Below are 12994 nucleotides of genomic sequence, written 5' to 3' on the forward strand. Positions count from 1 at the left end.
TAAATCTAACTCTCAATTTTTTCTCAACCTAAAAAATATCTATTTTTGATAATTTATCATTATTATTATTTTTTTATAAAATAATTTTCTTTTTTAAAAATTAAATACAAATAATCAAAATATTGAAACATATTTATGTTAAAAATAAGTTATTTTTAAAATTTAAATATTGAAGAAATTAGATTTATAAATTTGAAAATTAATTCTTTAAACTAGGATTAATAAACTACTCTTAAACGTCGCGGTTTTGACAAAAAATGCCCATTTGTTGGAGGCAGTCTCTTGGATGCGCACGAAGAAAATGCTGCTATTCGCCTGATCCCTGAAACGGCGTCGTTGCAGGCAATCTCTCTCCATCCCTGAGGAAGTGGATAAGCAATTGGGTGCCGATTCTCTCTTTCTTGTTTCTCGAAGCTCTCTGGAGTTGCAAATGGAAGCTCTGGGACTACCACCTCTCAGTACTGTCAGCGTTTCGCGTTGCAGAGCAGGAGTATTGGGAAGAACATGTTATAGCAATTTCTCAGTGCCATCTTCCCTCAAACTCAGTACAACTCACCACAAAGTAGTTTTGATTGATGGGCTTTCTGTTTATGTTTTTTTTTTCTCTCTCTTTTGATTGATTTCAAGTGGGTATGTTCTGAAAAGGATCGTGTTTGTTTTTTATTCAGAGGCACGGTATTGTTCGAATGCAAGCTTATGAAGAAGAGTACGAGCTGAAGCAAATGAAGGACATGGCTGCAGCCAGAAAGAGATGGGAAGCTCTGGTATTTAACATAATTACAAGTACCAATGCTGCTTTTATTATTTTTATCAATTGTTCAGGAGCTGATTTGGGTTTTGAATTAGCAGCAGTGGCATGCCTGTATCTGAATTTTAACAAAATAATTGACAACCCCATTTGGTGTTTGAGCCATTGTATAGTTGTGGTCATTTGAGTTCCATACTCTGAATACTATTGATGGGTTTGGTTAGTGAAGGTGTTTTTATTTGAGGTGAGATTGCGATTACTTAATATTCTCAAATGTTGTTGAGAGCGGTTGAAGTTTGGAGAATGGAATTGGAGGTGCTGTGATTTCTCTCTCTCCCCATGATAGTTAATGGGCTGGAAAAATTCAGAGGATCCTTATTCAACTTAGGCACTGAGGTTGGATAAGAAATCAACACCACAAATTCTTTGGTTATGAAGTATAATTGAAAATTGTGTCTATGCATGTTCTTGCCTCATGTGTTTTGCTTTCATTCCCTAAGCCAAACCATATCATATTGTTTGGCAAATTGAAAATACGATAAAAAATTCAAATACAAAATGGGATAAATTGGAATCTGCATTTAAGCTGAAGCCATATTTTGTCTTGACTGATTGAATAATTCTGGTGAAGTTTTATTGTGTAATCACTAATTCAATACTTATTCTGAAGTTGTATAGTGTCATTACTAATTCAATAATTCTGCTCAAGTTGTATCATTCTATAATTCTGCTGAAGTCACTTTTGTTACTATTTTAGTAAATCTGTTGAAATCATATTGTATCGTAATGCTTTCAATTATTCTACCCTCACCTTTCTTCCTTTTGTGATATGATTTGTTCAGAATCTATGAACCCATTTTGTTTTAAAAAAAATGGTGAACGATATCAGAGTCTCTGTTGCTTTGTCAAACATCAGATATCCACTTCTTGAGGCATTGTCTCAACAAACAGACCAATCACTGCATGCATGAGTCTTGAGGCAGGCTTTAATATTTGTACAAATGTTTAGCCATGCCACCGGAATCAAAATGGTAGGTTCCAAGTGTTCAATTTTTTTTTTTTTTTTGTCCTTTTCATTTGATTTTGGCCTCACATTGTGAACAGTATGGATGTTCCAACTGTGAATCTTGAAAATAATTGGTGTTGGTTCTTTAGGACTTTTGTGTAATATTGTTATCTATTCCTTCTAGAATAGAAGAACAAGGCACAATCTAAGCTGGGGTTTTTCATATTTAATTTCATAGATAAAATTATATATTTTATTTGATAATATAAAGATATAGGCCTGGGCAAGGCCTTCTAATGTTTAGTCATGTCCAAACACCATTATAACTGCCTAGAAATCTCAATTGCACTGAAGTATATGTCTACTATGACTCACTGAATATGAAGTAGGATTTTGATCTAATTGCCTCAGTCAGTGGAATTTGACACTTCAAATGTGTCTCAGGCTTTCTTTCTTCTGTTGGGTAACTTTCTTGTATAGATCAGGGAAGAAAAAGTTAAAATTCTTTCCCCGAGGGAAGCTGGATATGCAATTCAACTCTCTAACAAGACTTTACTTGACGTTCGCCCCTCTACAGAACGCAAAAAGGTGAGTAGGTTTTTTTTTTCTTCTTCTCCTTTCTTTCAAATCGTTTTTGTTTCAAACTCAGATCTTGTTTACATAAATTGCAGAGATCATACTTGTCTTTCATCCTGGTACTCAAGCAGAAAGCATTATTCTTTTTCAATATACTTTCATTTCATTATAGTCTGTCATTCAACTCATTCCCTTTATTACAGATCCACAGTACTAGGAAAAATTACGTGTTAAAAGTTTCATATATGACTATTGATATAAATTAGATTGATTTTTACCCATATACCTATAATTCTGGTTGACAGACTTGTGATAGGGATAGTCTTTTTTAGAAATTTATCTTGTTTTGAAATAAAATAAAAAAAAGTGGAGAACAATGTCTGTTCATTGTCCTTATCATTTCCATTGTCATTGGGTTATATAATTTTTCATTTTGTTTTGAAGGCATGGGTGAAGGGCTCAACATGGATTCCAATTTTTGAAGTTGATGATAGATTTGATGTCGGAACTCTTTCTAGAAAGATCACAAATTTCATGATGGGTATCACCAAATTCTTGCTGTCTTGTCTTTTATAATTGAAAAAAAGTCCCATGTTAGCAGTATGTTTTGTATAATTTCTCAATCGAGTGAAGGTTTGCCCAATGATTTTAATAAGAAGTCATTGCACAACAATATTATATATTGCTTGGAGTAGGAGACAAACCCTTTAGATTGGTTGTTGATGGCAATTTTCAAATAAGAAACAAATTTTATTTATTTATGGTCCCAAAATGTTTTATCAAATTTCAAAATTAAGAATTGCAATTAGAATAATTTAAACACATTTTTTAATAAATGTTTAAATACTCTGGAATAGTGCAGAATGCTCTAAAATACTCTGAAATTGTGTGAACTTTCTAGAAAGTTGTATGTACAAAGAGTAACTAGTACCAGAACATTTTAAAATATATTACATAGTGTAAAGAATGTAGGAAGATTCTGGATACTCTCCTAGAATCCATAGGAAGATAGAGAGACAAGGAGTATGTACAATGCTCCCAAATAATGTAAAATATGTTACATAGTATAGAAAATGTAGAAACGTTTTGGAGACCCCGGAAAGTTAGAGATTCTGTTACATTCTTTAGGTGCCTATAAATAGGTAAAGCCTTCATTTGACTTAGGCACCAAGACTTGTAGCATTCAAGGCTTGTCAAGCTCATTGCTGCAATACATTTGTAATCTTTTTAAAGCTTCCAATTGTTACTTTCTTAGTCTTTTAAAGTTAACAATTAATCTCCTCTCAATGTGGCATGACCATGCAGTCAAGTTGATTATGTGAACAGATTCTTGATACTTCCATTGCAAAAATGGAGTTTCTTATATGATCCAATATAGTTTGTGTTGAGAGAGAGAAAGAAGAAAGACCTTAATTCTCATTAATGTAATTAATCTACTTACAATTGAGAAATATATATATATATACAAGGCTAGGAGTCCTAACTACCATACATGTATCCTATATTAACAAGGAAAGGTTATATACTATAAATACATTATATTCAACACTCCCCTCAAGCTGGAGCATATACGTCATATGCACCAAGCTTGTTACAAATATATTTAATCCTAGGACCTCTGAGAGATTTAGTGAAGATGTCAGCTAGTTGATCATTTGAATTAACAAAACTTGTAGCAACACATCCTGATGCGATCTTCTCTCTAATGAAATGACAGTCAACTTCAATATGTTTGGTCCTTTCATGAAAGACTGGATTGGATGCAATATGTAATGCGGCCTGGTTATCACATATGAGTTTCATCTGTTCATCCTTTCCAAATCTCAACTCTAGAAGAAGATGTCTCAACCATATGAGTTCACATGTTGCCAAAGCCATAGCTCGATACTCGGCTTCAGCGCTAGATCTGGCCACTACATCTTGTTTCTTACTCTTCCAAGATATTAGATTACCTCCAATAAAAACACAGTACCCTGAAGTGGAACGTCTATCTGTGGGTGAGCCAGCCCAATCTGCATCTGTGTAACCAACAACCTGAGTATGACCTCTGTTCTCGTACAACACACCTTGGCCTGGTGTACTTTTGATATATCGAAGAATGCGGATTACAGCATCCCAATGGCTATCACATGGTGACTGTAGGAATTGACTAACAACACTCACAGGAAAAGAAATGTCTGGACGAGTAATGGTGAGATAGTTCAATTTACCTACGAGCCGTCGATATCTCCCGGGGTCTCCTAAAGGCTCCCCCTGTCCTGGTACAAGTTTGACATTCGGATCCATAGGTGTGTCTACCGGTTTACAGTCTAACATACCAGTTTCTTCCAGGATGTCTAAAGCATACTTCCTTTGGGAAAGGAACACAGCAGAACTGGATTGAGCTATCTCAATTCCCAAGAAATACTTGAGTTTCCCCAAGTCTTTGGTCTGAAAGTGAGTAAAAAGGTGTTGCTTTAGTTTCTGAATACCATCCTGATCACTGCCTGTAATGACGATGTCGTCCACATAAACAATCAGATAAATACACTGCCCCAAAGAGTTATGATGATAGAAAACTGAATGGTCTGCTGTACTGCGAAGCATGCCAAACTCTTGAACAACAGAACTAAAACGGCTAAACCATGCTCGAGGAGATTGTTTCAAGCCATATAGAGAACGGCGTAACCTGCATACTAAACCAGACTCCCCCTGAGCAACAAAACCAGGAGGTTGCTCCATATAAACTTCCTCGGCAAGATCACCATGAAGGAAGGCATTTTTAATATCCAATTGATAAAGAGGCCAAGAACACATGGCAGCCATGGAGAGAAGCAGACGGACAGAAGCAATCTTGGCAACCGGAGAGAATGTGTCACCATAATCAGAACCATAAACCTGAGTATAGCCTTTAGCAACTAAGCGGGCCTTAAGGCGATCAACCTGACCATCAGGACCAACCTTAACTGCGTAAACCCAACGACAGCCAACGGTAGATTTACCCGAGGGTAAAACAACAAGATCCCAAGTGCATTAGAGTGCAGAGCAGCCATTTCATCCACCATTGCCTGTCGCCAGCCTGGATGGGAAAGAGCTTCATGGGTGCTCTTTGGAAGAGAAACAGAGGATATAGCAGAAACAAAAGCAGAATAGGGTGAAGATAATCGATGATAACTCAAAAAATTGTAAATAGGATGAGGATTACGAGTAGAGCGAGTACCTTTCCGAACAGCAATGGGTAAGTCATTAGGAGAAGGCAGAGCCGGGGTAGGTGAAGCCGAAGGGATAGGAAGTGAGTCAGCAGGTGCCTCAGCAAAAGGGAGAGGAGCAACGACACGAGGGCGACGATGATAAACCTGAAGTGGTCGAGGAGGCATAGCATCAGGTGGGGAGACAATGGGAATAGGCAAGACTTCAGAAACAGGAAGAGACTCAGAAGTGGTGGAAAAGAATGGTGAGTCCTCAAAGAAGGTGACATCAGCGGAGATAAAGTATCGATGAGTTTCAAGGGAATAACAACGATAACCCTTCTGAAGTCTGGAGTATCCCAAGAAGAGACACTTCATGGCTTTGGCGGAAAGCTTGTCCTGTCCAGGAGTGAGAATATGAACAAAGCAAGTACAACCAAAGACACGAGGAGGAAGGAAATAAAGTGGTTGGTCAGGGAAGAGAAGGGAGTGAGGAATCTGATCATGTAAGACAGAGGAGGGCATACGATTAATCAAATAACAAGCGGTAAGAACAGCGTCCCCCCAAAAACGAAAAGGAACATTGCTATGGAGGAGGAGAGTACGAGCTGTCTCAACAAGATGTCGATTCTTGCGTTCAGCTACCCCATTTTGTTGAGGAGTATGAGCAAAAGAAGATTGATGAAGAATCCCATGATGAGACATAAACGAAGTAAATGGGGCTGAAAAATATTCCCTGGCATTGTCACTGCGTAACACACGAATAGAAACATTGAACTGGGTTTGGATTTCAGCATAAAATTTCTGGAAAATAGAGAATAACTCAGCTCGATTTTTCATTAAAAATAACCAAGTACATCGAGAATAATCATCAATGAAAGTGACAAAATACTGAAATCCTAAAGTAGACGCAGTCCGACAAGGACCCCAAACATCAGTGTGGACAAGCTCAAAAGGAGACTTTGCCCGATTATTCAAACGCTTTGGGAACGAGACACGAGTATGTTTCCCAAGCTGACATGACTCACACGGAAGCGACGATAAAGTGGAAAAACGAGGGACCATCTTCTGGAACTTGGAGAGACTAGGGTGGCCCAGACGATTGTGAATGAGGAGAGGAGCATCAGTGGAAATGCAAACTGCAGGAGATGAATCCGAGGTGAGGTGATAGAGGCCTTGAGACTCACGTCCTATGCCAATCGTCTTCCCCGTACTCCGGTCCTGCAAGGTCACAAATTTATCAGAAAAGGTAATAGAACAATTAAGAGTACGAGTGATTTTGCTGATGGAAATAAGATTAAAAGGACATTCAGGAGTATAAAGGACAGAAGTGAGAGGTAGAGAAGGCAGAGGAAGGGCCAAACCAATACCTTTAGCCACAGTTTGAGAACCATTAGCTAAGGTAACAGTAGGTAAAGCAGAGGTAGTAGTAATAGAGGAGAAAAGATCCTTATTACCAGATAAGTGATCAGAAGCTCCAGAATCTAGAATCCAGGGTCCAAGAGAAGATGTGTGGGTAAGGCAGGCAGAGGCATTACCAGGCTGGGCAACAGAGGCAACAGAAGCCTGAGATGCGGAAGAGCTCGGAGCTTGAGGCAGCGGAGAATCAGAGGACTGGGCCACATGGGCAGTGCGAGGAGGTCGTCCATGTAACTGATAGCAACGATCGCGAGTGTGGCCAAGTTTATTGCAATAGGTGCAATGAGGACGTTGACCTCTACCTCGGTACCACTACGGCCTCCTCGAGAGTTAGTTTGAGAAACTAACACAGAAGAATCTGAAGTGCTATCAAATGGCAAAGTCTGAGTGGAGGAGATACGGAGGAGGCGAGCAAACACATCATCCAAGGACGGAACTGATGAACTACCAAGAATCTGATCGCGGACAGGCTCAAGATCCGGACGGAGGCCAATAAGAGTAAGAACCATGAAGAACTTGTCAAGCTGTGTTTGTTGAGCCCCAACATCAGGAGTAAGAGGCATCACAGTCAAGAACTCCTCCTTAAGAGAGGCAATCTGGCCAATATAAGTAGATAGATCCAAGTCCTGTTGGCTGAGATGGACAATAGCAGAAGCCACCTTATAAAGACGCTGGATATCATTCGTATATAATCCTTTGGCCTGAGTCCAAAATTTAAAACAAGTTTTGTAGGCCTGAAGATGAAGAAGAATCTTGGGATCAACCGATTGCCATAATACACTACATAACTGTGCATCTATCTTCCTCCACTGTACGCGGTCAACCTCAGGGATATCTGCCTCCTGTGTAATCAAGTGATCCTCATATCCTTGACCCATAAACCAAAGTTCAACAGAGGCAGACCAGGAAAGATAATTGTCACTGCCAACCAATTTCTCCGAAGTAATCATAGGAGATCCAGATATAACAGCGGAAAAAATGGAATTTTTAGTAGTCATATCTACTTATCTGGAGAATGAAGTATGTTTGGATTGAAGAGAGCCCTAATACGGCTTCAGATTGCGGCGTGGCACCACGAAAAAGGGAGACGGCCTCAGATCGCGGCGTGGTACCACCAGAAAGGTAGAAGAACACTTCCCAAGGCACGTGCAGGGATTGGAGTAGAGAAAAAGTAGTCGGAGCTTCGCCGGAAAGACTGTTTGGAGGGCCGACGGAGACAAAAATCCCCAAAAGAGGTACGTGCAGGGCTCGAATGGGAGAACCAGGGAGGTAGAGAGGCTGGTCGGCGTCAGGCGAGGCTGCTGGAGGAGGCGCGTCGCCGGAAAATCCCTCACGCGCCCTCACGCGCCGGCGCGTGAGACCCAGCCGCCGGACGGAAATGTGCGCGTGGGCGGCGTGTGGATGCTTTGTTGGTGCCGGTGCCTTCACAAAAGTTGTAGATCTCCTCCAGGCGCTCCTTCTGGTATGGTCGGTGTCGGAAAAATACGTCGCCGGAAAAGTTCGCCGGAAAAGTTCGCCGGAAAATTTTGCCGGCGGTGAGTTGTTTCTGTCGACGATCCGAATGACCGGAAAGTATTGGGAGATGGGGAAGGTGACCGGAATGAAACACGGTCACCGGAAGGTTTCCCGGAGTTGATGACACGGGAAACAGGAAAGAATTAGGTTTTCTTCCTTGGCTCTGATACCATGTTGAGAGAGAGAAAGAAGAAAGACCTTAATTCTCATTAATGTAATTAATCTACTTACAATTGAGAAATATATATATATATACAAGGCTAGGAGTCCTAACTACCATACATGTATCCTATATTAACAAGGAAAGGTTATATACTATAAATACATTATATTCAACAGTTTGGATCAAAGGTTAATCTCTTAAATGATTATCATAAAAATTTCTTAGTAGACAAGCAAGGATCATTGCAAAATTTGTTCCACTAAGAGAAACTTGTGGTATCCAGTTGACTAAAGAGGTTCTTGTACTATCCAGTTGACTAACAGACATAAGAAGATGGAATAATAATAATGTTGTGTCCAGAGGATCCTAGGTGTTGAAGTATTATTGAACACTAAGAATGAAGGACGATATTTTTTCCCTTGAATTGATTTATTCAGTTAGTTATTCAAAAACATTTTCTTTTTGAAAAATTTGTTAAAATATTATGTTAAGAAGTTAGATGTGCTTTAAAGACAGTTTTATTTCTATTTTTTACTTTTAAAATAAAATTATAAACATTGTTTTTTATTTTTTATTTTTAAAAACATATTCTTTGGATGATAAATACAAGGATGGACAATCCTATTCTAGAAAGTTCACACAGTACTAGAGTATTTCAGAGCATTCTATACTAGTCTAGAATAGTTTACTATATTTATAAGTATGATGTCATTTGTTCAGGGTATGACATCTCCTTTTTGTTTTACTTTTTAGTAAACTTTATCGGAGCTTTTGAGGGTTATTATCTTGAGAATTTGTGCAGGAGGATGGTGGAGTGGTGTTCCTGCATTATCATATGATAGGTATGTGAAAATTATTTTTATTCTTCTATTTTTTGTTTTAAATTTTTATGTCTATATATAAGCTAGAATTACTCATTTATCATCTTTTATTTTCTACAGCCAGTTTTTGACCAAGGTTGAGCAAAAATTCCCAAAGGATACAGACCTTATTGTTGCATGCCAGAAGGGATTGAGGTGAACCTTTTGTTTTAACTGGTCCTTCACATACCATCTTATCAAGTTAAATAATCATCAAATACATTAGTGGGAAGGGATTGTTATTTTGGCTGCCAACATGAGCATTTGGAAGTTCCAGGGAATGGAAAAGTTCTATTTTGGTTTTTGTAGCATTTGAAAATGAATTGGTTTTGCTCTATTGCATTCAAAATAAGCCTATTCTGTGTTTCAGAAAATGAAACCATTACATTCCTTCATTCTTGCCTATTACTATGACCTCTTTTCTTTTATGTATTTATTTATTTTTTTCATTGCTGCTGAAATCATGAAAACTGACATTTTTCTCAGATGCATTTAGGAGAAATTTGTTAATTTTAGTCTTTCTATACCATGAATTGAGATTCATTCAACCATATAAGAGGGAAAAAAAATGGAATTGTCATCAAAATTAGTTCTTATACCTTCAGTCTTCCAGGTTCATAAACCAATTGGATGTAAAGTATAGGATCTCAATTCCAGGGGAAAGTTCCAGATGACACAGCTTTTTGATTGGAATATAACATCCATGTTGGAATTTCTGCTCTTGTAGCCTTCTGGCAGTTTCTAAGCCATGTTTCAGATCAAACATGATTTTTTATTTTATTTTATTTTGTCTGGTTGAATCTCTGCTTCTGGACACAATTCTGAACCATTGACCGAATTGGCATTCAACCTGGCCAAGAAACACTAAGGTCATGTTTAGAAACTGGCCTGGGAACTGTATGGTTTAAATTCAAATTCTGTTTATGAATGAATAATGAAGCAAGTATCAGGGAGGAGACTCACCCTTGAATATGATGAAAATGACTCAAAATATCATTCATGTCATAAAGACCACTTCCCAGTCTAGGAAAATTGCAGAGGGTTCTACATGGTTGTATGAGTTTAAAGGGCATAACCAATAGGGTGGTTTTCCAGCTTGCCAACTCATCTCAACCAAGTTTCATGGTGAAATCATCTCCTGCTAGCAATTTCCTTTGAGGATTTTGGCATCAATTTGTGTAGGGTTACTGTCAGCTGCACACCAATCATAGGAATCTCAAAACTGTGATGGATTGTACTTCTGTCTATAAAATAAGCCTGAGTTCTTGGGAGGAGGCTTTTTGGTTCAAATCCTAAACAACTAAAATGTTGTACCTTCTCAAATTTCTTTCATCGTACTGAACCACATTTATATAGCAGATCTCTTGCTGCTTGTGAGCTACTGTACAATGCTGGCTATAGCAACCTTTTTTGGGTTCAAGGAGGCCTGGAGGCTGCTGAAGAAGAGGTATAGGCATTTCAGACTGATGATGGCTCCAGTTCTTTTTTGTCTGTTTTCTGTTAATTAAAACTAAATTTCATTTTTGATAATTGAGTCTCATCTTATGTGGAGCAGGATCTTGTAAGGGAAGGTCCAGAGCCATTTAAATTGGCTGGAATTGGTGGACTCTCAGAATTTCTTGGGTAAACATGTCATGTTCTCTATCTTTTCTTTTCAACAAATTTCCTGAAAAACAAAAATTTTCCCCCCTTTTCCCCCCTCCTTTAAAATGATGAAATCTGATATTCCCTGATAGAGATCATGAATATAGAGCATACATGTATGGTTTGTATCCTTGCATGGAAGTGGGATACTGGGAGTTGGCATTTAGAATGTGACTCCACCTAGGAGGCTATGACTTTATGATATGGCAAGCTGTGTCATTCAATGATATCAGCATGATGCATCCCAAGGTTCTCTTAATGGTTGTAGAACTATGAAAGTTGTGTCAAACAACTAGAGATTCTTGTAGAGCCTCAGGGGGGCATTCAGTAGATGTCAATAATAACCTTGATTCTTTGCACTGAGAGCCAGGGGCGAACTAAGCAATCTGATTTGGATAATTACTGGAAAACTGTTTAACTTGCTTCGATCTATGAATGGTAGAATACCTGTCCTTGTAGATAGGCATGGCAAATCAAAATATATTATTTATGAACTCATAGTCTATGACATGGGGATTAGGTCCTGTAACCTCATATCTTGTTCCAATACATCTCTAGCTAGAGAGACAAATTTATGGTCTATCACATCACAGGTTTTTTTGATAGTTTGAAACTATGAAAGGCATGTGCAACTTCCAGAAAATGCTTGTAAAGTGAGCATTCAGTAAATATCAGTAGTGACCTTCCCCTAGAACTCACTGGGAGCAAGGGTCAGGGGTAAGTGATTTGATTTTGGATTATTACTGCGACAAAATTGAACTTGCTCTGACCTATGGAACTAGTAGGATATCCATCCCCATAACAGACATGACAAATCAAGATATATATATTATGGACATCACTTATGGTCTACAATTTGGTGACAATACTTTATAACCTTGCACTGTGCTCAGTATATCTATAGCTAGTGAGGCAACTTATGTTCTTGGACCTATTTTTTATCTTTACTTTCTGTAATGCATTTTCATTATATTTTCCTTATTTACAATACACCTTTACTGTTATGTGTTTGATCATGTGAAAAATCTGATCATAAATTACATTTTGTATTAAAAATATTACCAAAGTTCTTTCATCCACTAAGTTACTTTCTTCTGTCAGTTGGACTGATCAACAAAGAGTTGCAGCCACCAAAGAAGGTTGGGGTTACCGATTGGTTTTCTCTGCCCGTCTGGTAAATATTCTCCAGCTACAATGAAATAGAACAAGCTACTGTTAACCTTAGTTCTGCTTTTCACCCTTAAAAGACTTATTTCCTGTGTGATCATTTTTGGCAGGTGGGAGTCTTTCTTGTTGCTGATGCTTTTTTTATTGGGGCTCAGCAACTGGGTCGCTATCTTCAAGATATTAGGTCACACTGATGGCCATTGTTAGGATTGAAGGTATTTTAATCTAAACATGTGAGAAAGGACATTTTTTTCAGTCTTGAATCAATGTAATGAGGACAACGATTCACTGAGGATTCCAATTTTGGAAGCTAGAGTACCCTTGTGCAACAGGTGTTTGCACACCACTCTTTAGGCCCACTCCCTGCATCTGTAACCTTCCTATTCTCTCTCTTCTTGTACATCTCAGTCAATTGTGTTGTATTGAAGCATGGTTTCCTAGCATGTGGAGTTGTGGAGGTTGTCGGGCTGTTAATGCCAGTCAAATTTTGTGAACTCGGACTGCTTGTAAGGAAGATTTCTCTAACCTTTTGCTGGAAATCTGGATTTTACACTGCACAGTAATGTATTTGTTCTGTGAGTTCTACTGCCTAAACGTGTATTCTTGTATTTCCATTTAGAAAGTTTTGATTTGTATTCCCTCTTTAGTAGAATCTGTACTTGCTCTTTCGATTTTTACATTGTCTTTGGTCTTGATGATTCATTTCCCTTGGGTAGGAAGGAATGAATG

At 38.3% G+C, this 12994-nt stretch overlaps 1 protein-coding gene across 2 annotated transcripts; it reads left to right on the forward strand.

Moving 5' to 3' along the window:
* The first annotated feature begins 277 nt into the window (after window positions 1-277).
* LOC117904819 (rhodanese-like domain-containing protein 11, chloroplastic) lies at window positions 278-12942 on the forward strand. 2 transcript variants are annotated; one of them, XM_034817588.1, is made up of 10 exons: window positions 278-562; window positions 669-764; window positions 2235-2342; window positions 2775-2871; window positions 9397-9436; window positions 9536-9610; window positions 10814-10901; window positions 11010-11077; window positions 12200-12272; window positions 12376-12942. In XM_034817588.1, exons 1-10 carry the CDS (start codon window positions 431-433, stop codon window positions 12457-12459), a joined length of 861 nt encoding a protein of 286 aa, XP_034673479.1. In that variant the 5' UTR covers window positions 278-430; the 3' UTR covers window positions 12460-12942. The 2 variants fall into 2 exon arrangements, with proteins under 2 accessions (XP_034673479.1, XP_034673480.1); XM_034817589.1 differs by lacking the exon at window positions 278-562 and adding an exon at window positions 1591-1779 and having other exon boundaries at window positions 679-764.
* Window positions 12943-12994: the final 52 nt, after the last annotated feature.

The sequence above is a fragment of the Vitis riparia genome, chromosome 17, assembly GCF_004353265.1.
Source record: "Vitis riparia cultivar Riparia Gloire de Montpellier isolate 1030 chromosome 17, EGFV_Vit.rip_1.0, whole genome shotgun sequence".
In the NCBI taxonomy this organism is placed as follows: domain Eukaryota; kingdom Viridiplantae; phylum Streptophyta; class Magnoliopsida; order Vitales; family Vitaceae; genus Vitis; species Vitis riparia.